General features: G+C 36.5%; 1 protein-coding gene across 1 annotated transcript; it reads right to left on the reverse strand.

The window, feature by feature from the left end:
* Positions 1-15: 15 nt before the first annotated feature.
* LOC131065958 (probable LRR receptor-like serine/threonine-protein kinase At1g53430) lies at positions 16-24,527 on the reverse strand. Its single transcript, XM_058000571.2, has 11 exons — positions 24,471-24,527; positions 24,053-24,097; positions 23,836-23,882; positions 2,734-3,098; positions 2,376-2,571; positions 1,896-2,057; positions 1,696-1,814; positions 1,365-1,575; positions 935-1,172; positions 675-825; positions 16-502 (listed from the first exon to the last, which is right to left on the reverse strand). The coding sequence occupies exons 1-11, from the start codon at positions 24,488-24,490 to the stop codon at positions 191-193; spliced, it is 1,866 nt and encodes a 621-aa protein (XP_057856554.2). The 5' UTR covers positions 24,491-24,527; the 3' UTR covers positions 16-190.
* Between the last annotated feature and the right edge of the window lie 506 nt (positions 24,528-25,033).

Here is a 25,033-nt window from a genome sequence, read left to right on the forward strand (position 1 = left end):
TGTATATTTTGGAAGTGGTCCAATAATATGACATTTATTAAGAATGAACATCTAATAATCAATATAGGCTTATCATGATCCATATTTTAATCCAGGATAGTCTAGGTGAAATTCTATTAAAAATAGAAGATACTTTATAATATAAGACATTAAATTGTCCCTTTGCTTGTTTCTTATTACCAAAGTTTTCTTAGGTAGAGGAACTGGTATTGGATGGTCCTTCCAAACTTAATATCTCAGTGTATGATGACGGCTCTTCTCTATCCATATCGACCTGCTGTTTTCCTAAATATGGTGGTCTAGAATGTGAAACATGAGCTTCTATTTTTCCTTCTAGCCTTCCAATAACTGTCGACATTGAAGGTCGCAACATAGGAGTTCCATGGGTGCATAATAGGCCCACATTGATCACCCTTGAAACTTCTTCCACAGAATAGTTTGAGCATTTTAGATTCACATCAACCAAATCCAGCAACCTTTTCTTCTCATACAAATGCCAAGTCTGTAATTTGCAATCACAAAATAATTATCATCAATAATGAGAAAGAATGTTTCCATGATAATTTATTTTCTGAGTATTATTAGAAATGATTGTTTATGGCTTTTTCCCTGTTGCAAATTATTTTCTAAGCATTATTAAACATTATTGTTTATTAGAAGAATGTTTCTTTTACCCATTCCAAAAGATAAACCATCTCTTCGTCCAATGTCTTCTCTGTGTGAGTTCTGCCACTTACAACTTCAAGGACTACCACTCCAAAACTGTACACATCTGCCTTCTCCGTGAGTTGACCTTTTAAAGCATATTCTGGTGCCATATATCCACTGAAAAAAAATAAAAAATTTGGATTTGTAAACATCATGGCACATTTTCATAGTTTTGTTGATAGAAGTAATGAATGATTGAATTTTATTTGGGGAGGGAAAATCTTACATTGTTCCTGCCACTCTGGTGCTGACATGAGTTTTCTCTTTGTCAAATAGCTTGGCCAGTCCAAAGTCGGAGATCTTTGGATTCAAATGTTGATCTAGAAGGATGTTTGTGGCTTTGATATCTCGATGTATAATTCTCAGTCTTGATTCTTCGTGCAAATATGCCAGCCCACGTGCAACTCCAAGGCAAATGTTGTATCGTTCAGGCCACTCAAGCTTGACTCTGAATTCTTCAGGACCTAAAAATTACATTAAAAACTCTTTTCAGTAGATGCTTTCAAAGTTTCCAAGTGTGAAGGAAGCTCATGATACTGTGATTGCATGGTTACAGAATACATTAAGTTATCATCGAGGGAAGATTGAAACATTGATCTATATAAAACATCGTTATATGAAGAGAATTAAACAGGCTTTCAAGATTATGGATATACCAAATAAACTACGGGCTAGACTGTTGTTCTCCATGTATTCATAGACCAAGAGTAGCTGTTTTCCCTCTATGCACCATCCATACAATTCAACAAGATTGGGATGCTGCACTGCAGATATTGTACCCACTTCATTAAGAAACTCCCGATTTCCTTGTCTTGACTTGGGAAACATCTGCTTCACTGCAATCATTTTTCCATCTGGAAGTATACCCTGATGAGAAGCAAAAAGCATTAAAGAAATTGCTAGACATGGCACTCTGTCTCAGGCCCATTTCAGCTAATGCTAGACATGACAACTGAAGCCAAATATCGGTGTGAGTTCTCTATATACCTTGAAAACAGCACCAAATCCGCCTTCTCCTATTTTATTCTCAGGGTTGAAGTCATCTGTGGCTTTTTTTATCACCTCTAGACTGAACATATTGGAAATTGTGTCTATATCTGTCAATTCTGTATGCAGCATTTAGACAAACTTGTGTCAGTGCAGTGGAGTATGAAATGCGGCATAAATGGATAGTCATTTATCATTACCTGTATTATCTTTGGCTTCGAAGGATCTGCTCTTCGTTTTATTTCTTTTTCTAAAAAGGATGAATGCCAAGCACACTGCCAAGCCTAGAGCAATTACTGCCCCAGAAACTATACCGATAATCTTACCTTTGTTGCTTTTATTTGTCCTGTTGGTTTTGAAGTCTGTCAAAATGAAGAAAGATGAACTTAGAAGACAGATCTTAAAGACCATCACTTTTTTATATCAGACACGCAACTCATATGCGATATACAAAGCTAAGGGTTTGGCTATAACCAAAATACATTTTTATCAGAAGTATTAGAAAAAGAATTGTCTGTAACGGAAACTGTTCAGATTACACAAAGTAGATTCTAAAGGCCTGCTAACATTTTAAGTCAATAGAAAGCAGGTTATTTAATTGCATTTATAAACAAACTTTACTATACCATTATATAGAAAGACTCGGACATTCCTTAAACAAATTTGCAAAGGAATCTTACTTGGACTGATTACGATAGCTGATACCAAAGGTCCATATGTTCCCTTCACTGGTACTTCATAAGTTCCCTTTCCAGCCCAAAAGAAGTGAATCTCCAGATAGTTCTCAGTCACATTTACAGTGAAATTCTTTATTACTACCTTATATGAGCCTCCAGCAACATCCTTGATGTTAAAATCTTTCAATCTTCTAGTTCCCTACATAAGTTTTTAAAGTATAATAATGCACCCATAAAAAAACAGTATATGAAATGCTGTCAAAGTTTATGTTAATTTCTAGTAAAAATCTGGACAAGATCAAGGAAAACCTAGATAACAATAACAATAACATAAAAGAAAAGAGCATATTGTAATATATACCTGAATATACACATCAAAGATGCGCCTTCCTAGACTTGCAAAGGTCATTCCGTTGGATATTACTATCTCAGCAAAGTGGAGTTGTACATTATATTCTCCATTATGAAGGCACAATGCATAGTATCTCAAGGAGCTAGGAGCACAACGTGCTGTTCCGTACACTTCTGTATTTATTCCTTTGGCAAATTGAGATTTATCGTCTGCCACTATGTATGGATGGTTTTCAGCATCCACAGAAAATCCTGTATTACTGACTGCCCATTTCCCATTAGAGCTCGAATAGTATGAGGAAGGGCCTAATGGATTGGTATCCCCCTCGTAAGGACTCCATGGATTACCTCCACAATTAATGGCCAAAGAAGTATCTGCCAAGCAAAGAGCAAGAAAAATATCATTTTTAGTAAGGCATGAAAGCACATTTTGACCGTATTTATACTTTGAATTTCATTTAATTCATCTACAAATACTGTTAAAGTTGTTTGCTTCAATTGATTGTTGTGGGGATCACCGTTTCACTCTTATTATCAGTTCTTATATTTCTTATTTGGAATGTTGCTATTCAAATACTCATAAAATAGAACTTAATTGTTTGGAGATTAATGCTAAAGTAGTTACAGCAGCATAACATGAAGTTATGACAATGTCTCAAACTTTCAAACATAGAAATAAAGTGTGGAAAACTTGTAGTATATAAGTAGTTTTTAGTTATTTAGAAATACAAGTATAAATACATGATTGATTACCTCTACTTGAATCATTTATAATAATTAAATATAAAAATCAAAGTATATTAGAATCATATAACAAGATAATATTATTCAATTGATTTTTATTAATTAAAGAAATTTTTAAATCTTAAAAAGATTTAAAGGAAAGAAGTTCACAACGGTTCCACGATTCAAGCCTTGAACAAAGATAGCTCTTCAGTAACTTATGTACAAAATAGAGAGACAAAAATATTGGGGCTGTGTTTTAGAGGTTTGCCATAATCAGACCCTCATTTTGGTGTTTTCACCTCCATGGATAGCCAAGATAGATAATAGATAAATTGATAAACAAGATACAAAGTAAACAAAATGATAGGTACACTACGGAGAACAAAGCAAGAGGAAAGAGACTCCCCTTCCCCACCTAAAAAGAAGAAATGCTTGTTGGAGAAGAAGAAACACAAAATCCTCTAGAATACTTCAAATATTTCTTAGAATACTTGAGGTTGTGAGAGAGATCAAATAGAGTGCTAGAGATCATTTAAGATTGCAAGAGAGATTTATTAAAAAATGCTAGAGATAGCAAAATGAAGCCTAGAAGGGTTAGAAAAGTAACCCAGAAATGAATCTGACATTGTGATGCAGAGGTAGGATTCAACTCAACATAATGTAAGCATATTTCACAACAATGGGCTCATATCTTTCCCTTAACCCAACAAGAAACCATGTGGAACATTCCCCTCTTACCCTTTACTATCACAATGTAGACATTAACACTTTGGACTATCCTATGGATGATCAAGAGTTCCAAACACAGTAATGCTCAAAACTTATTGGGGAGATCCCTACACAACATCCAACATCCCACTTTGAACTAATAATGGTGACAAACTCCATTTAGGTTTCCTTATACCATATTTGGGACTGGTAACTTTAGGACTGAGACATGGTCCTATTTATGACAGACAATATCTTTGGCTAAAGGCCACTCCACTACTACTTGTTACCCAAACCCTATGTTCTTTGATGAGTAAAACTGATATTAGGGGTGTTCATTCCACCTTTTTACCTACTTTGACTTTGGATTTCAACCACCATCTTATTTGCCAAACTCTCGTATTGACAACCCTATGACTATGACAAGAAGATCATTAGGACAATCATCTCTACATTGGTTATTCTTATTTGTTATGGATCCAAACCTCTTTCCAAGGGTGAATATGGTCTCCACTCTCCCCTCTCTGTCATCAACCAATCACCAAAATGCTTCACTGGTTTTCCAACCAACTTCTCCACCCTTACTACTCTACTAGATCTAATACATGAGCATATCAAATTGTCTTCATGCCCAAACACATACCATATTTAATTTGGAGTCTTGCAACCAAAAAGGAAAGAAATGGAACATCATAATACACTTTCCCACCCATTGGGGTGATCTTTCACTGATGGGAGGAAGAGTTATACATTTATTTTTGTGACTGGATACCCTAACCAAGGTTTATAGCAGTTCTTACAAAAATGATTGTATCTTAGTCAAATATCAATGGATCTTGATAAAATAAAAGGCAAAATAAAGTAGAATCATTATTATTTCATTTACAATAGACTTAAGATTCAAATATGAATGTTTTCAATGATAAAAAAAGTAAAAGACAGTCTGCAACGTATTGGAATACACAAAAACTTCAACTTTATTAGCAAAAACCTTCAAAAATCCACCAACCAAACCCATGGTCGATGAAACAAAGTTATTTATAGGTTGGCTCAACCCTCTAATGTCCATAACTGATATTTGGACACTAAATAGCCCAAAATTAACAACTTTGCTCAATGTGACACTTTTCAAGAAAAGTTCTAATGACAACTTTTGACAAAACTTGCTAAGGGACCCTAAAAGGATCCCCTATGACTCCAACTGATTACAAATAGGTTCAAAGAGGTCAAATAGACCTTCATACATGATTAAATTCCATTGGAGGCATATTGACGACTTTTGACCCTCTTATGAGAATATTGACAAATTCCTAACAACTTTGCACCATGAACCCAAAAGGGTTCCCTATTACATTGATTGACTACAAATCATCACCAAAATGGTCCATAAAACCTTATTTGACACAAAAAAAAACCGAATTTTAATTTTTTCCTTATGGATGCATGAAGATCATTGGGTGCTACTACACCTTACTTCCAGCCAAAAGAAAGTCCAAGCCCTCTTGGATTGAGGGTAGTAATAGGTCATCATCCTTTGTATGCACCTTTGTGATGTCCATCATGCACTACCCCTTATCCTTTTTGTAACAACTCCAATTGGTCTTCATTTTCACTTTTGGTTTCAACTTGTCCAAACAAACTTGGTTCCCATCTACCCTGTTGCCTTCCCCTACCTGCTTCATCTTGAATCTTGGCCTATCCCTCCTTGAGGCTTCTATTTCAAAAAGAGTATTGCATATCATTTCTTTGTATCTACTTACCCTTCCATCTAATAGGGTTGTTTGACTAATATCATACCCATCTTTCAACATCTCCTTGCACCACACTTGCAAAACAAAATATGGAACCCCTTGTTTGGAATTGGGTCCATCATCTTCCTCTTTACTAATCTTCTCGATCAATACAAACACATAGGAGGCCTCACCTTCATATTCTAACTGCCAATATGGAGACTCTTCAATGGTTTTGCCTCCCCATGCATGAGAACAAATATCTTCGTTTATGGAATCATATACTACCATATCAACATGTCCTTGCAAACTTGCATATTCCTCATCAACAAACAAATATGCAACCTCTTCATTAGAAACATGATCATTAACATCAACATCATCATGCCCTTCAACTTGTCCAACTTGATCATTAGATTCAATCAACTGAAAATGTCATAGAGACTCATCCACAACCATATCTACCTTGTCCTCTTGATGTTAAGATAATCATATGTGTACTTTCCCTCTCATTGCTTACCTCCTTTATTGATGCGGTCCTTTCTTGTCTTTATCTCCTTTGAACAATCTTTCTAATGGTCCATGTGATCTTCTTCTTGATTGGTATATTCCATTTTTTCATCTCTCATTCTATTCTGCTTTCCAACTCCTCCATGACTTGCCTTATTTCTCTTATCTTTCTCAACTCTGTTGGCCTCATTTTTTCCTCTTTCCTCTTCCTCTCTTTTTCTTCTCTTTTCTTTTCTTGTTTCTTCTTTGTTGAACCCTCACCCAGAATATACCTCTTCAACAAATCCATCTCTTCAAGCAAGTCCCGTTAACCTTGCTTCCACTTTGTCCTTGGCTCACCTAGGTCTTTCTCTCTTCTTCTCTACCTAGTCTTTTGGTAACTAGGTTCTCTTCTCAACTTGCACAAGACAACACACAAACACCAAACTCTCTTGCCCAGACCTTCTAAGCTCTAATACCAATTTATGCAGTAGGTGGGGTTCCAATCAACACAATGTAGGCATATTTCACAACAATGGGCTCATATGTTTCCCTTAACCCAACAAGAAACCATGTGGAACATTCCTCTCTTACCCTTTACTATCACAATGTAGACATTAACACTTTGGACTATCTTGTGGATGATTAAGAGTACCAAACACAAAATACCCTCTATTAGCAATGCTCAAAACTTATTTGAGAGATCCCTACACAACATCCAACATCCCACTTTGAACTAATAATGGTGAGAAACTCCATTCAGGTTTCCTTATACTGTATTTGGGACTAGTAACTTTAGGACGGAGACACGGTCCTAGTTATGACAAGGAATATATTTGGCTAAAGGCCACTCTGCTACTACTTGTTACCAAAACCCTATGTTCTTTAATGAGTAAAATTGTTGTCAGGGGTGTTCCTTCTATCTTTTGACCTACTCTGACTTTGGATTTCAACCACCATCTTATCTTCCAAACTCTAGTATTGGTAGTCCTGTGACTATGACATGAAGATCATTCAGGCAATCATCTCTACATGGGTTATTCTTATTTGTTATGGCTCCAAACCTCCTTCCAAGGGTGCATAGGGTCTCCAATCTCCCCTCTTTGTGATCAATTATTCACCAAAACCCTTAACTGGTTTGTAGGTTCTCTTACTAGTGTTCTTCTTGGTCTTTGGTACATATTTGGCTTCATGCATGGTTTCCTTGGTACCAGATGGCTCCCCTTGTTCAAAGGTTGTGTATCCCAAGCCATGTGTATCTCCTTTCTACCTTTGTGTTTGAATATGCTCATCAAGAATAACAGTGCTCGTTTTTAATTTAGCTAGTAACTCATTTGCATCAGCCAATTCCTTGGTAAGCTCCTCATTCTTCTTTGTGAGACTTTCTCTAAGAGACATGGCCATGTCTAGATCAACTTGCATTTCCTCTTTTTCTTCTTTTGTCTCATGAAGATGTGCATGCGGGGTACCAATCTCCTGGTTCATCTTAAAGATCTCATGCTCCTTATCTCTTATTTTGTCTTCAGTTGCCCTCCTGGCTTCCAACTCTTGGCTCATCCTGAGGGTAAGAGCTTCGAACTCTCTCCTCAGATTTTTATTTTCATCATTCACCTTTTCCACCTCATTAGACAAGGAATCAATGGTTGATTCCTCAGATGAACTGCTTTCACTGAGTTCCAACAACTGCTCAACCAACTCTCTTCTCTTAGCCAATGAAGCTATGTAATTGACCTTTAGTTCATCAAGGGCTTCTTTAGATTTTGCAAGCCTATTTCAAAGCTCTCTATAAATCATTGAACCTTCCCCCATGTTAGATTTAGAGATCCTTCCCAAATGATTAATCCTTAAGGGAATTAGGCTCTGATACCAATTAATAAACTTATAAGGCACCAAGAGGGGGGGTGAATCAATGCAAGAAAAAACTTAATAAATCTGATAACTATTTTTACCAACTTGAAAATCAATAAGCATGCAGGAAATATAACCACATAAGCAAACATCCAACAAAGCATGCAAACCATAACACAATGATTTTTAACATGGAAACCCAACTGGGAAAAAACACGGTGGGAATTAGTACCCACAAGGATCTTCTAACTGCAGTATAGAGATCTGATCAGTTAAGGTCATACAACCACCCTGTTAGGGGCACACCCAGTTAAGAGTGTTTTAGCCCGGTTAAGAGCTATACAGTAAGGCTTGTTAGGACCCAGCTCTTGTAGGAGCTACCCACGTTACTAGGATTTACAAACACAAGCTAATGTGTCACCTAGTTAGAGGATTTCACCTTCAGACCTACTAGGATCCTACCGCACCCTGTTAGGAGTGATCTTGTTAGAGGATTTTCTTGCTGCAACTATTAAAGGAAGACAACAAGTTAAAATGATCTGAAGTTAGCACCTTTGTGCCTGATTAGATCTACTTCTATTCAACTTCTATCACTGACTAGACATCAATACCTAACTTCTCCTTCAAGCCCACGATCAAATTCTCACACTTGATATATGAAATCAAGCAGCTTACATCTCCTTATAAATAACTCTATTAAGTTGGTTAAGAACCTTGGAACAATTCCCTAGGTTCATTGAATATAGTCACCTTTTATATTTTCCCACTCATTACACTTTTCTCTTATTGGAAAAATAATTCATAACTTAAAAACATAACAATAAGTCTATTGGTTATCGATCAAACTAACTCTACTATACGAGTTCTCTGTTCTTCCTGACAGTGATTAGAAAATCCATCATAACTCACTCAATACACTGAATCTAATGATGTGGTTTGGAAAATAGGTGCATGTTCATGTCTCCATCACTCCTGAAAAACTGCAACATCTAACTCTTCACCAATTGTCCATACCGGTCACTTGATCATCACTTTGTTCATATTTACTGGTTGACAACAACTTAGCAGTTTTGTTGTCTAATTGATTCCACTACTGGTTAGGCTATACCAGTTGGTCTAGATGACCTAGATGACTTAAAAAACATGGTTTCCATCAATGACAACACAAATAAAGTCATAAAACAACCTATTACAACTATATCATCATCATCATCAAGCCAACAATAAATTTATCATGGACTCAACTGAGGACGTACTAGATCCATTCCACTTCATTAAATAACGAGAAATGGACAAACTGTACAAAACCCTTATCCTATAGATTATGATATTCTGGTTTAAGGTTCCCCAGGCTATCCACCAAATATTTGTGTTGGCATTATGTGAACCAGTAGTATGAAGACATGATGATGTTGTATGTTGTCATTGATGTCAATATGCTGAAGAGTGAACCGGTATATTGAAGTTTGCAATTGGCAAACCAGTATGATTGTGAACTGGTAAATATGCTAAAGTGAAGCAGTATGATGGTGAACCGGTATGTTGGTATGGGAACTAGTACATGAAAGCTTTATATGACTACCGGTTGATAGTCTCAACATTAGGGTTTCCGGTTGATGTGTTCCAAGCCTATGCGACTCAATCGATGACATTGTGTGATGAGTTAGCACTGTAACGAAGAACAGGTCATGTTGCCATGTCAGCCTTGTGCCCGTGAAGGATCTTGCATGAAGGAGATTTCTCCTATCTACCTTGGGAATGTGCGAATTCTGTAAACAGTGAAAATGCATGATGGGTTATCAGCCACCATGAATGCGGTGGAGAATGAACGATGGAAAATGTCTTGAGATCAGTTCAAGACTGTTGCTTTTAATGCAATATGCTTAACAGTCAGGATTGAACCATTTGAATTGCTTAACCTAAAAATTTTAGGGTTTAGGGTTTATGCTACTGACCTATCTGTTTCCTATAAGGTGGATGTTGTGTTTCTTTCTGAGGTTGTTGGCAAATATTGTGTGTGTATCTAAGTGTAGAGATACGTGATTCTTGCTAGACCAGATAAGATGATTGATACTTGCAGAGTGTGAGTACAGAAGGAGAAGAGGAACTAAAGTGGATCTGCATTGGCATTGAGTGTTGTTACTAGATCATTGTAATACCTGTTGATCTCTAACCATCTCAACAGTTGAGAAATCCCTTAACAGGGTAGCTTTAACTAGCTTGTTGTAAATCCTTTAACAAGGTGACTCAAATTCATTGAGTTCTTGAAATCCTCTAACAAGGTAACCTCTGACAGGGTTTAACCCTTAATCGGGTATTTAGCTATCCCTTAACCGAGCGATCCCTAGCAAGATCGGTTCCTAACAGATTTTGTTGTAATAAGTCTTTAACCGGACTAGGCTCCTAATAGAGCAGACTTCTAAAGAGTTCAAAAACAGCTTGTGGGTATTCATCCCCACTGTGGTTTTTTCCCAGTTGGGTTTCCACGTGAAAAATTTGTGTCATGTGTGGTGTTTTTCATGTGATGGTTTAAGTGATTTGTGTTTGAAGGTAAATCATGTTGAACTAGCTGTTATTATATTTCTGATGATAGATTACCTATTCATGTATAAGGGTGAAATGGAAGTATGGTATTAGGTTAAGTGGAAAGCTAAGTGATTAACTTGTTAATGCTTGTCATAGTCATTCTTAGCTTTACTGATTGTACTCTGTTTCAGATCGGTGTTAGTGTTTGCTAGTCATTTGCAGTGTTTGTTGTCTAACCGGTTAGAGGAAAGTGCTTTTGTCTATACTGATTCACCCCCCCACCTCTCAGTATCGGTTTGGTACTAACTTTTCATCATTGAGTTATCAATTGGTATTATAGCCACCTTCCAGGTCCTCTGTGTTGTAAGCTTAACCGCTTGAGGGAAAGATCCTCTTGAAATGATGAAGAGGGAAGGTCCAAAGTTCAACAGAGATAATTTCAATATATGGAAAGACAGAATGAAGATATACATCAGAATCATGGGTGCTCAACACTGGAGCTATGTTGAGAATGCTTATGTTGCCCCTACCAGTACTCTTACCGATGACCAAAAGAGAGAGATGCAAGAGAATGGGCAGGTCATGGAAGCCCTAATTAGTAGTTTATCTGACATTGAGTTTATTGATGTCCAAGATAAAGTAAATCCCAAAGAAGTATGGGATACTCTTGAAAATATCTATGGCAGAGATGAGCATGTAAAACAGGCTAAAGAAGAAAGCCTTAGGGGTAAGTTTGAAGACATGTAGATGGTTGAAGGAGAGACCATTCAACAATATGGAATAAGAATCAAAACCGTTGTTGGAGACATCAAGAGTGCAGGAGGAAAAATAGAAGACTCCACTATTGTAAGCAAAGTCTTGAGATCCTTATTGCCAGTCTATGCAATAAGGGTTGTAGCTATTCAGGAGTTGAGGTCAATAGACAAGACTAAGGTATCCCTAGACTCCATCATTGCAAAGTTGACTGCTTATGAGTTAAACCATTTTGATGGTAGTGTGCAGAAGACTGAATTAGCCTTTAGAGCATTAGCTACACCATCTAGAAAAGGCAAAGAAGCAAGCACCAGCGGTGAACCAAAACAGAGCAGAGAAATGAATGATGAGGAGATTTTGATGGAATTTGAAGGTCTTCTTGCCAAGAGACTTCCAAAGGGAACCGGTAAATACAGAGGTAAACTTCCTTTGAAATGATTTTCCTGTAACCAGATAGGACATATTGCTATAAACTATCCTAATGATGACAACAAGGACAAACCAGAAAGATTCAAGAAATTCAAAGGAGGAAACCAGAGAAACTGTTTTGTAGCAGTTGATGAAGGTGTCACAGATGAGGAATCAGAAGATGAAGAAAATGAAGATATTGTGTTTGTTGCAGTAAAGGAAGATGTGTCAAACAAGAAGGCTCTTGTCTCCCACTTTGACAATTCCAATGAGTGGATTATTGATAGTGGCTGCTCTCACCATATGACTAGTGACCGGAGCAAGTTTCTATCTTTGGAAGAGTATGATGGTGGTGTGGTTCACTTTGGTAATGATGCACCATGTATGGTCAAAGGAAGAGGGTCCATCTCTCTAAATGGAAAGAGCAATGCTGACAATGTGTATTGGGTTGATGGTCTCAGACACAACCTTTTGAGTGTTTCCCAACTGAATGATAATGGACTCACTCTGAAATTCAATAATGGAGTGTGCAGAATCAAAGGAAAGAATGGCGAATTGGTGGCCACCGGTATGCAGACCAAAGGTAACCTATTTCAGCTGAATGCAAATATCAGTACCTGTCTTATGGCTAAGTTTGATGATAGATGGATATGGCATAGGAGACTTTGCCATGTAAACTTTGATAACATTGTGAAGGCCAGTAAGATCAAGGTAGTTAGAGGATTGCTGGTGCTGAGTAAACTAGAAAATCCTTTGTGTAGAGAGTGTCAACTGGGGAAAATGTCTTCCTCAACTTTCAAAGGTATATCTTTCACTGCAAACAATTTACTTGATCTTGTGCATACTGATTTGTGTGGTCCTATGAAAACTAGGAGTGTGCAAGGAGATAGGTATTTTATGATTCTTACAAATGATTACTCAAGAATGATGTGGGTCACATTCTTGAAGGACAAGCCTGAAGCCTTTGGAAAGTTCAAAGCTTTCAGAGCACTGGTAGAAAAGGAAAGCAGTAGAAGAATCAAATGCCTTAGAACTGATCAAGGAGGGGAATTCACTTCCGGTGAATTCAACAAATATTGTGAAGAGAATGGCATCAAGAGGCAACTGTCTGCCCCTCGAACTCCTTAGTAGAATGGCTTAGCAAAGAGGAACAATTGGACTATGGTTGAAGCGGCTAGAACTATGTTAATCCAAGGAAAGGTTGCTCACACATTTTGGAGAGAAGCGGTGAGCACTGCAGTCTACACAATGAACCGGGTACTCATCAAGAAAGGAAAGGGTAAGACTCCTTATGAGTACTGGACCGGTAAGACACTAGTGGTAAGCTACTTTAAAGTATTTGGTAGCAAATTCTATATCAAGAGAAGTGAACATCAAAGCAAGTTCGATGCAAAATGTGATGAAGGAATATTTCTAGGATATTCCACCAAAAGTAAAGCTCTCAAATGTTTCAATAATAGGACTCAGAGAATCGTTGAAAGCATCAATGTTAGGGTTGATGAAAACTCTGAGAAACTAAAGGAAACCGACAGTGAGCAAGTGAGAAATGAATCGATAGTAACCTTCTGGGAACCAGTTGCAAATCAGCCCAGCACCAGTAATAGCGTTCCTAGACCAGTAGATGTTGATGATAATGAAGATGAGGATAATGAAGAAAAGAAAGAGGAAGTTGTTAAGAACATACCCGGGTATGTCAAACTCAATCATGATCCAAAGCAGATCATAGGAGACAAGGATGCAGGAATTCTTACAAGAAGAAAGATCAGAGAAAACTCATGTATGATCTCTGAATTTGAGCCTAAATCATTCAGAGAGGCACATAAAGATGAAGATTGGATCAAGGCAATGGAAGAGGAACTTGATCAGATAGAAAAGAATGGTACATGGTCCTTGGTACCCAGACTGAGCATAAAAATGTCATTGGAACCAAATGGGTCTTTAGAAATAAGCTAAATGAGGATGGCACAGTGGTAAGGAACAAAGCCAGATTAGTATGTAAAGGATATGCCCAAGAAGAAGGAGAAGACTATGGAGAAACCTTTTCTCCAGTAGCAAGATTGGAAGGAGTTCATATGCTTCTTGCATATGCAGCTTTTAAAGGATTCAAAGTATATCAAATGGATGTAAAATCTACATTTCTAAATGGAGTACTTGAAGAGGAGGTGTATATAGAGAAACCAGATGGGTTTGCCCTATCTGAAGACACTGACATGGTGTGTAGGCTACATAAAGCCTTATATGGTCTAAAGCAGGCACCTAGAGCATGGTATGAATGCCTGCACTCCCATCTTGTGAAGATTGGATTTGCGAGAACAAATGAACATAGCAATATCTACTTGAAAGAAGAAGGAGATTAGATTCTGATCTGTGAAGTATTTGTTGATGACATAATCTTTGGTGGAGATGACAAGATGAGTCATGAGTTTGCAGATGAGAGGAAAGAAGAATTTGAAATGTCACTCATAGGGGAGATTAAGTTCTTCATTGGACTACAGATTCAGCAAATGAAAGATGGAATCTTTATTACTCAGTCCAAGTATGTCAAAGAAGTGTTGAAGACCTTTGGCATGGAAGATAGCAAACCGGTTGGTACACCAATGGTGACCGGTTGTAAATTATCCAAAGAGGATGACTCAACCTTGGTTGATGAGAAGGAATACCAATCAATGATTGGTAAGTTACTCTATGTAGTGCATAGTAGACTAGATATTGCACATGTAGTTGGCATTACTGCAAGGTTCTAGAAAAGCACAAGAGAATCCCACTTGGTTGCAATCAAGCGGATTCTTAGATATCTAAAGGGAACTGTTAACTATGGATTGTGGTATCCTTATAACAATAATTTCAACTTGAAAGTATTCATAGATGTTGATTGGGCTGGTAATGTGGATGACCGGAAGAGTACAACCGGTGGTGCATTCTTTCTCAGTGGCAGACTAGTCTCATGGATGAGTAAGAAGCAGAGTTGTATCTCTCAATCTATAGTAGAAGTGGAGTATGTTGCAGCTTTCATGAACTGCACTCAGACAATCTGGATGAAGCATGTACCAAATGGCTTCAAAGTTCCTGTATCTGAACCGGTAAGCATATTTTGTAATAACACAAGTGCTATTAATATTTCCAAGAATCCGGTTTTGCATTCTAGAACCAAGCACTTTGAGCTTAAGTATCATTTCTTGAGGGAAAAGGTTCAGAACAAAGAGATTGCACTGGAACATGTTTCCAGCAAGGAGCAGTTAGCAGACATATTCACCAAGCCTCTCCTAAAGGCTACATTTACCTACTTAAGAGGTGAATTAGGGATGCTGCCCCTTTAGGAGGTGAACTAAGGTATGTGATCCACATCAGTCAGGTATTGCATTGCCAAATCTCTTCAGGATTGATGTGTTTAAGGATGCTACTCCTTAGGGGGAGTAGCATAATGGATCAGGGAAGCTTGTGCCTCCACTTTGGCATTGTTGTCAAAGGGGGAGAAGATGTGAAGTGGAGAGATGTCTTGGTATATTTCCATCAATGCCAAAGGGGGAGATTGTTGGCATTATGTGAACCGGTAGTATGAAGACATGATGACACTGTATGTTGTCATTGATGTTAATATGTTGAAGAATGAACCGGTATATTGAAGTTTGCAATTGGCAAACCAGTATGATTGTGAACCGGTATATGTGCTAAAGTGAAGCGGTATGATGGTGAACTGGTATGTTGGTATGGGAACCGCTACATGAAAGCTTTGTATGACTACTGGTTGGTAGTCTCAACTACAGGGTTTCCAGTTGATGTGTTCCAAGCCTATGTGACTCAACCAATGATATTGTGTGATGAGTTAGCACTGTAATGAAGAACAAATCATGTTGCCACGTCAGCCTTGTGTGCATGAAGGATCTTGCATGAAGGAGATTTCTCCTATCTACCTCGGGAATGTGCGAAGTTTGTAAATGGTGAAAACGTGTGATGGATTATCAGCCACCATGAATGCGGTGGAGAACGAACGATGGAGAAAGTCTTGAGATCGGTTCAAGACTGTTGCATTTAATGCAATATGCTTAATGGTTAGGATTGAACCGTTTGAAATGCTTACGCTAAAAAGTTTAGGGTTCAGGGTTTATGCTACCGACCTATCTATTTCCTATAAGGTGCATGTTATGTTTCTTTCTGAGGTTGTTGGCAAATATTATGTGTGTATCTAAGTGTAGAGATACGTGATTCTTGCCAAATCGGATAAGATGATTGATACTTGCAGAGTGTGAGTGTAGAAGGAGAAGAGGAACTAAAGCGGATCTGCATTGGCATTGAGTGCTATTACCAGATCATTGTAATACCTATTGATCTCTAACCACCTCAATAGTTGAGAAATCCCTTAACAAGGTAGCTTTAACCAGCTTGTTGTAAATCCTTTAATAGGGTGACTCAAATTCATTGATTTCTTGAAATCCTCTAACAAGGTTTAACCCTTAACCGGGTATTTAGCCATCCCTTAACCAGGTGATCCCTAGCAGGATCGGTTCCTAACAGAACCTATTTTAATAAGTCTTTAACCGGACTAGGCTCCTAATAGAGCAGACTTCTAAAGAGTTCAAAAATAGCTTGTGGGTATTCATCCCCACCATGGTTTTTTCCCAGTTGGGTTTCCACGTGAAAAATCTATGTGTCATGTGTGGTGTTTTTCATGTGATGGTTTAAGTGATTTGTGTTTGAAGGTAAATCATGCTGAACTAGCTATTATTATATTTTTGATGATAGATTACCTGTTCATGTATAAGGGTGAAATGGAAGTATGGTATTAGGTTAAGTGGAAAGCTAAGTGATTAACTGGTTAATGCTTGTCACAATCATTCTTAACTTTACCGATTGTACTCTGTTTCAAATCAGTGTTAGTGTTTGCTAGTCATTTGCAGTGTTTGTTGTCTAACCGGTTAGAGGAAAGTGCTTTTGTCTATACTGATTCACCCCCCCCTCTCAGTATCGGTTTGGTACTAACTTTTCATCATTGAGTTATCAGTTTGTTGTATAGGGACAATATATCAACACTTCCAAGCTCCTCAAGATTACAATGGATATGTGCCCTGATTTCCTCATTGTGAAGAAATTCGTAGGGTACCAAAGAAAATGCTCCTTCCAGATCACCTTAGATAGACTTCAGGGGTGTTTCTTGAAAACATGTCTAGCCCTATCCTTAATCTCAACAACCAATGGAGTAGCAATTCCAGATGTGGATGCCATTTTGAATCTAGGGTTTGAAAACGGATAGCTTCACAAAATAGATAAATACCTTTTGATTCAACCGAGCGCAAGAAATTGCTTTTGGGTTGCTAGAAGCTCAATTTAGATTGCCAAATCTCCTTTCTTCGTTGCACTGCTCTTTACTCTTGATCACATTGTGAAAAAAAAACCTTTGAAATGCCTTTTCAACCTTTGAAAACCTAATTCTGTGTTGTAAAAAATGCTTCAACTGGTTACCTTGATTTTCATGAAATTGCTTACCAGACCCTCTAATCTTCATCAGATCTTTCGAATAACATCTACGTACATGATTTAAACCTTTTGCAACCTTCCAAAATCAGTTACAAATCACCAAAGAGGGGGTTCTATGAATCTGCATGTAAAAGGCCCCCTAAGGCCGAAAAGCCCTAGTTACTTGATGAGGTTCCATCATCGGATTCAGGTGTGGATCTATTCTTCACATTAGAATTTTATTTCTTAACCCACATTTTCTTATGCTAATATCTGATTTCATCTACTTTTTCTTTGCCTTTCTCATCTAATTTGCCTTTGTTTACCTGACCATTATTCTTTCTTTTGCAATACCTTGCAATGTGACCTGGCTTGTTGCATGCATGGTAAACAACATTTCTCTACATAGGTCTAAAATTCATCTAGTTTGGTCTCATTCTGCATTGGTTAGAGGTATTTCCAAACATCCCACAAACATAACATCTCTTGTTCTGAAAATTATTTATTACTGCTTTGCACATGTTTGACTTATGACCAAAATTGTTGCATATGAAACATTGACTGTTAAAGGTAGGACCATTGTTCACTTTGTTCATTCCTTGGCATGATTGGTATTAAGTTGTCATTGATGTCAAATGGTATAGTATGGTCACCGGTGAGTAAGTAATAGTGACCGGTGAGTAACAATGATCAATGTATGCAAGTAGATAAATCAAGTTGTTATGTACAGTTAATCGGTATGGTGGGTGTTGATTGTGATGAAGAGGTAGACTATTAAAAGAATCACATCAACACTACAGGTGGAGTATGTCCAGGCCACCGATATATAGGAGGACTATGCAAGAAGACAAATAAGGTATGGTACTGGTACATATGAGATAATGCATCTACCAGCAAGTAGGATCACTAGCATGCAAAGAATAACAATCTAAATAGATGGATCAGTGTGTTTGATGGAAGGCCAAGCTTATCCCCCAATAGAGAAGAATTTAGGAGGCAAAAAGGTGAACTAGTTAGGTTATACTAGCAAGGTGATTTGAATTGATAGTGAGTCTTGGTTGGTGAAGGATGCCAAACCGACTCAGCAGTCTAAGAAGAGGTGGATGTCGATAAGGATGACAAGTGGAAAGCTTGTAGAGGTCGGTGGAGTAGTCATTGACATGGTAGGTAATGAGTAGGTCGATATTAATGGAAAAACACACAAATCACGGATCAATTATAGATTGTTGCAGCTTGAGGAAGATAGAGAGATAGGTGATTAATCTGGTCATGCAGAACAATCCGATCCTTGCGCACAGTGGTCGAAAGAAATAGTTGAGCCATAAATGGTGATAGACAGAGAAATCTTGAAAAACCAGTTGCAGATGTCTAAAAATAGAAAATGTATATTGGAAGATGAGGATATAGCGGTGCTGATTGATGTGATCCAGATTATCATTCCAAGAATTGAAGATCTGATTAGATTGGATGCAGATTGTATTGGTGGTAGAAAACCCTAACACGCTATCATTTGAATGATGCTTTTGGTGGGAAACTTCAGATTTAAATATGCAGACTAAAGGCTAGGACACTTGATACTGGATGCAAGTTGTTAGAAAAAAAAAAAGGCTTGAGCAAGGAGAGAGAAATCAGCTTTAGAGACTCCTCACTGAGAATCAAAGAGAAAAAGTGTTAGTAGAGTAAATCGGTAAGAGGCATTTACTAGCAGTGATAGAGAAACCGATGAACTAATACAGAGTTATCGGACGAATATATCAACAAAGTGTGTACCGGTGGAAAATAATTTGTGAGTGAGATAGTGTAGGGTGAGGATCAGAAGAAGAGAAGAAAGCCAACAGTGATTGGTAGGAGATCAGAGAGAGCTAACAGATAATCGGTAGTGAAGAAACTGGTGAAACAGAGCATAGTATAACTAGTGGATAGAAATTGAATAGGAGTTACAAAATCCATTTGTTATGAGGCAATAACTGTTGTATTAAATTTATCCATTATTTAACACCGAGTTGGTGCTTGGTGCCCTAAATCAATAGGGGTTGGTACTCCTTGGGCTGGTGCCCTAAAATATTTATAATCAATTATTTTTTGTGAGGCTGGATTGGAGTAGTAGTCTCCAGTAGCATTACTCACTGAGGTTTTTCCCACATTGGGTTTTCCTCATACATTTGGTGTTGTGTCATTGTATGCCTTTGTGTGTTTTATTTTTTATTTTCTTCTCTTTGCTTACCAACATACCCCTTTTAGTGTTTAGATTGCTAACCGATTCTTAAATTTTGATTATGAGTAAAAGATTTTAGAACCATTGATTCACCCCACTCTCAGTGGTACATTGTGTTCAATAATTATTTATCCTACTTCTACATTGAGTTTCCATATCATCAGATTTATTGCAAGTAAAACATCTACCATTGAATTTATAAGCATTAGGTTGTCTTATTAGGGGATTCTTTCTCTTCTAATGATTAGGTTTTGCATTGCTCGGTCCAAAGCTAGAGGATTTTTCTTTCTCATATCCAAGTCCTCATGTGTCCTTTCCATGTCTCTAACTATCCAGCATCTCATCAAGCCTTGCTAAGCTAGCATTAAATTTTTCCTTGCATTAATTTGCAATAGCAAGTTCATCTCTTAAGGCAACAATTTATCATTCAAGCTCTTGTCCATCATTCCTTGATTGCATCAACTCAAGCTTCAATTGATCATTCTCATAAGTAAGTCTAAGGCATTCATCTGATCTGACTTTCAATGATTGAGTCAAACTTTCTTCATTCTTCTTCTGGTCTTGAATCTCCTTAGTCAGCTTCATCACAATGGATTGCATTTCATTATTCAATACAACATTCTCTCTATCTGCATTCAAGTTTCTCTTTAAGGAACTTATTTCATTTCTTGTTGCATCAAGATCCTTAAGTGCCACACAAAGTTGTCTCTGCAAACTAGAATCCATTGATTCAATCTCCTAGACCTTCCTCAAGTGATTAGGCTTCCTTAGAGGAACTGATATCTGATACCAATTGTTGGAATCAATGAACAATGAGAGGGGGGGTGAATCAGTGTTTTACAAATTTCAAACTTGATAAGCTTATTCTTCAACCACCGAATGTATAAGAAAGAAAGTAAAGTGTAGCAGCACAAAACAAATAACCAAGCAACCATAACACCAATATTTTTATGTGGAAACCCAAAAGGGAAAAACCACAGTGGGATTTGAACCCACAATATTATTCCAATATGGTCAATAGAAAAACAATATTACATAAGGGGAATGCACTTGCATTCAGGCACATTGCCTAGAGCTGACTGCTCAAGTTACAAAAATAGGGCAACAACCCCAGAGGAAGGCTCGCTACCTTACAAGAGATTAAAAATTGATTAAAAAAGGTGGTGAATTGGAAAATAGCATTTGATTATGCCAAAAATTAGTTCTGATTAAGTGCAAAATGATCCACTGTAACTGATTTGCTTATCTTCTATGTTCTGCTCTGCAACTACTTACTGAATCAACCAAGATCAAGATACACATGTGAAACTGTGTTCAATTGCTTCAAAATAGTCTACCACATCATATCTCACTCCAAATGCATCATCCAAATCGGTCTTATATATTTGCACATACAAAAATTAATCTTCCACAAGTCAGCTTTACCAATTATAAAAATATGAAATGTGTAGCTGCAAGTCAGCTTAGATCTATTACCGAACCATATTTCAAACCCAAAATACAATATCACATGCTTCCTATAGGTCTCACATATCTCCCCAAACACATTTCCAATCACCAGAATCAACTTAAAGAATCCAAATATATGATACACCACCAAACATGAAGAATACTCTTCTTTACTATTCTACCAGATACTAGATCTTCAAACAGACATAGGAATTAACACTGGAGGGTAGATTATTGTGATAATATACCTCATATACCAGACCAACTAATAACTGATAAACAAAACCAAAATTTGCTTCACCAGAAGTGAGAACAATCACAAAACTATACACTGAGCATCACCGAGCAAACTAATATCAGAAGACATTCTCAAGATAATTAGTTAACCAAAACTCCATACTAGATCAAATTAGAAGGCCGAGTTTCCATCAATGACAACTCCTAATAATCTACAATCATCAGGAACCACCAATCTTCACTGGAGCATCACTGGAACATCAAATGCCAACAATCTTCATAACCCCCAATCCTTATATATGAGAAGCTATCAAATTGAATAAAATAGCTAGTGAATCAGGTTACAAGAGTTGTAGCTTCTAAAGATAACCTCCATTCAAGTGAACCTTTAATTCTTTTAATCACTATCCACAAGAAAGCGTCATTGACACAAAGATAATATTTCATCCTTAACTTCATTTGCGACTATGAGAAATAATCATATACGAGCACATGTGCCATCGAGGAGCTTAGGGTTTGCGATCTTGGCCAAGACACTTCTCTTCTAGCAAGGATATATTTCAACAATGAACACATATGAAAAGATGCCCTTCATTGATAACTGACTAGCTGCTCATATAAATGTTGGCTTATAAGTCTTGCCCAATAAATATATGAATTATCACCACAAATAACAATTATAAATTGGTACATCTAGAATAGAAACTCCTCCACTTTGACACTTCCCACAACTTGATGTAAAAGGGTAATGGCATTAGATATCTCATTCTAGAAATGATCCCTTTTTAACAATGAGGGGAGTTTTGATTTACCCTTGTTCTTAACCTTTAACCAACTAGTTGTAATTCGGTTGTGGCACAATTCCTTTTTATCTAAAAAATAATCCCACTCAGATGCCAAAGATATAATCACAAACTAGTCATATTCAGGAAGCCTAAGCACTTGAGTCACAATTTCAAAATCAATTTTGGCAAGCAACAAACCATTGAAGGTTCTAATTTTGTGGGATTCGGGGTGGTAGTGATTAGCATGAGAGACAATTAACTTAGGACAAGGGAGGACATGTGGGAAACCACCAACTTCAAGGAGGCCACTTTCTATGACTTTCTTGGTAATAGGAGAGGAAAATTCTTCTCTCATTCTTCATAGAATGTCATGCAGACTCACATCACCTAGCTCTATGTTAGCTAGATCCTCCAAGCCATTTTCTATACTAGGAGGCATCGAGGAAACAAGGGTTTTGAACTAGTGATATAAAAGGCAATTTACAAAAAGATCTGCAACACTGGTTGGAAGGGGGTGACCATATAATAGAGCCTTGTCAAGTAGACTCATGAGGAGATTCTCAATTTAGCATAGTGGCTAGACTTATTAGGAGGCTTCACCTTTAACTCAAGAAAGAGAGGAAAATAAAAGAAATCTTTTAACTTGACCTATTCATGTGTGTTTTTAATGTGCAATTTACTTCTACCATGAAAACTCAAAGCTTCTTCCTACTAGTTCTTAAGGCGAAATGACTGTTTTAAAATGATATCTCTCTTTTTAAGAAGGGGCATTAAATTTATTTAATTCTAGCAGCAGGAGCACCTTCATTCTCCTTCAAAAATTGTGTAAATAACTTCCACCACAATTGATCATTAATGCCTTGTACTTGTAAGTACTTTAGAATGATCTCTCCTTGCAGGATGAGAAACCTCTTAAGTTGGGGAGTCGGTGACTTTTTGAACTCTTGAACAATAAGTGATAAGGGGTGATGGGGTTCAAAAAACTATCAATTTTCTGACTAGAGAGACAAGACATCCTAAAGAGTAGTCAGATGGTCAATGGACTTAAGAACTCATGAACCATATAAATGAAAGGAGGTAAAGGTTCAAAACACACCCAACTAATTGATGCAAAGGCTTCTTAGCATACATAACCAACAATAAGACTTCAAGAAAAGAGTATTCGATTGGTCAACAATTTTGTGAACTTTTGTACCATAAGCATTGAGTTCAGAAACTCAAATGTTTGCTAACTTGGTACAACATTTGGAAAAAGGGGCAACCTAGAGACATGACTTATTGGCATACAAAAGGCAAGAATATGCTAAAGGACAATTTTCAAACAAGAACTTGCATTCTAAAGTGAGGGACCAAAAATTTAAAAAATCTAGGGTAATAGCTAGTAAGGGAAAAAATTACTAATCATCAATTTTTAGGGACCCAGTTGTCAAATGGTTCACATAATAGTTCAAAGGAGAATTTATAAATCTAATTTTCAAATATTGCCTCTATAACTCCCACTACCTTGGTAACTTACACTACGTAGAAGAGGACAAATGGTGGGCCAATTTTCTTCCAATTAACCTACCTCCCATTGGTAAGTCAGCCACTAATATTAGTCACATGATATTCTTATTAACCATTTTATTTGATGCCCTAATAAATGAAAGAAATAATTATACATTTATCATACCACCACATTTCTCATGTTAGTTTTTTAATTAAGGCTAATATTATGTCAATTATTATAAGTATATATGCAATTCATTATGATAATAGAGCATAAAATATACTATTTATGGACTCACATAGTGTATCTTTGCACTTGAAGCCTCTTTGAAGATAATCTTGAACACTGGAAGCAATTCATTTTCAATACAAACACACATATTTTTAGTGATTGTTGAGAAATATAAAAAAATTTATAAATAGGATTAAATTAAGTATTCATATTCTTATATTATCGAGAACCAAATAAAATTAGATATATATTTTCTTGAAAGTTGAAATAGATTAGAAGAAAACCTTTCATATGTAGGATTTTTGCTAAATGAATTCTCTATCAAATTCCTGTAGAATCGAAGGGATTAGTAATTAACCATCAAATATATGATAGTTATAATTTAGATCAAAATAAAAGAAAATCTATAATGATGCTAAGATGCTAAATCCTATTGAAATACATATATCTATGGAAAATATATTTAATAAGGGTATTTTATTTTTCTCTTGAATTAATAAAGATATCTTATGGAAGGCTCTTGTAAATATGATTAGACTAGCTCAAAGATTCTATAAATCCAAATTTAAAATTATTATATTTTATTAAAGATATTTTATTATATTAATAAAAAAATTAGAAAATATACATAAATATTTGCAATAAAATTTGGTTTGTCAGCATGTATGGTAAAAATTAGAGAAATTTATTTAATATGCTTACATTTGTTTTGTATTTTTCATCCATGAAGGAAACTCGCCTGAAAAATAATTGTATGATAGATCTCTGCAACAAGATGTTCTAACATAAGCACCTCGATCTATAAATTAAAAAAACATTTTGTAGATTTTAGTGCATCCTTAAACTACATTAAAGAATTCATATAAAGTTTTCAATCTTATTTAATTGGGTATAATGGTGAAAGAAAAAATCATTTTGAAGCGTTCTCATTTCTATAAACATGGGTTCTTTCGGAATTATAATTTCCTTGTTTATAGACAATAAAGATTATCATTATTTATATACCTTGATCTATTGAGTCCAACATTAGATAGCTCATTTTTTGCATTCAAATACATGGTTAAAACCATGGTTACTAAATGTTCATATTCATGGATATCTTTGCACATAGTATTTAAGAGATATTTTTTAGTTTAGGATCTTAGTCATAGACATCTAATGCACAAACCAAAACACTTGGATGGGGCTCAATGAAAAAATATTAAAGTAATGTAATAGCTACAAACATAAATGAAACTAATAAATAATTGATACATGAAACTTTT

This window comes from Cryptomeria japonica, chromosome 2 (assembly GCF_030272615.1).
Source record: "Cryptomeria japonica chromosome 2, Sugi_1.0, whole genome shotgun sequence".
Taxonomy (NCBI): domain Eukaryota; kingdom Viridiplantae; phylum Streptophyta; class Pinopsida; order Cupressales; family Cupressaceae; genus Cryptomeria; species Cryptomeria japonica.

Excerpts from the sequence above, each read along its gene's own strand:
- LOC131065958 (XM_058000571.2), bottom strand. The coding sequence starts at position 24,490 with ATGAAAAATACAAAACAAAT. Across the intron at positions 23,883-24,052 it reads AAAAATCCTACATATGAAAG|TGTTCAAGATTATCTTCAAA; the intron begins GTTTTCTTCTAA and ends AATTGCTTCCAG. Across the intron at positions 503-674 it reads TGGTTTATCTTTTGGAATGG|ACTTGGCATTTGTATGAGAA; the intron begins GTAAAAGAAACA and ends TGCAAATTACAG.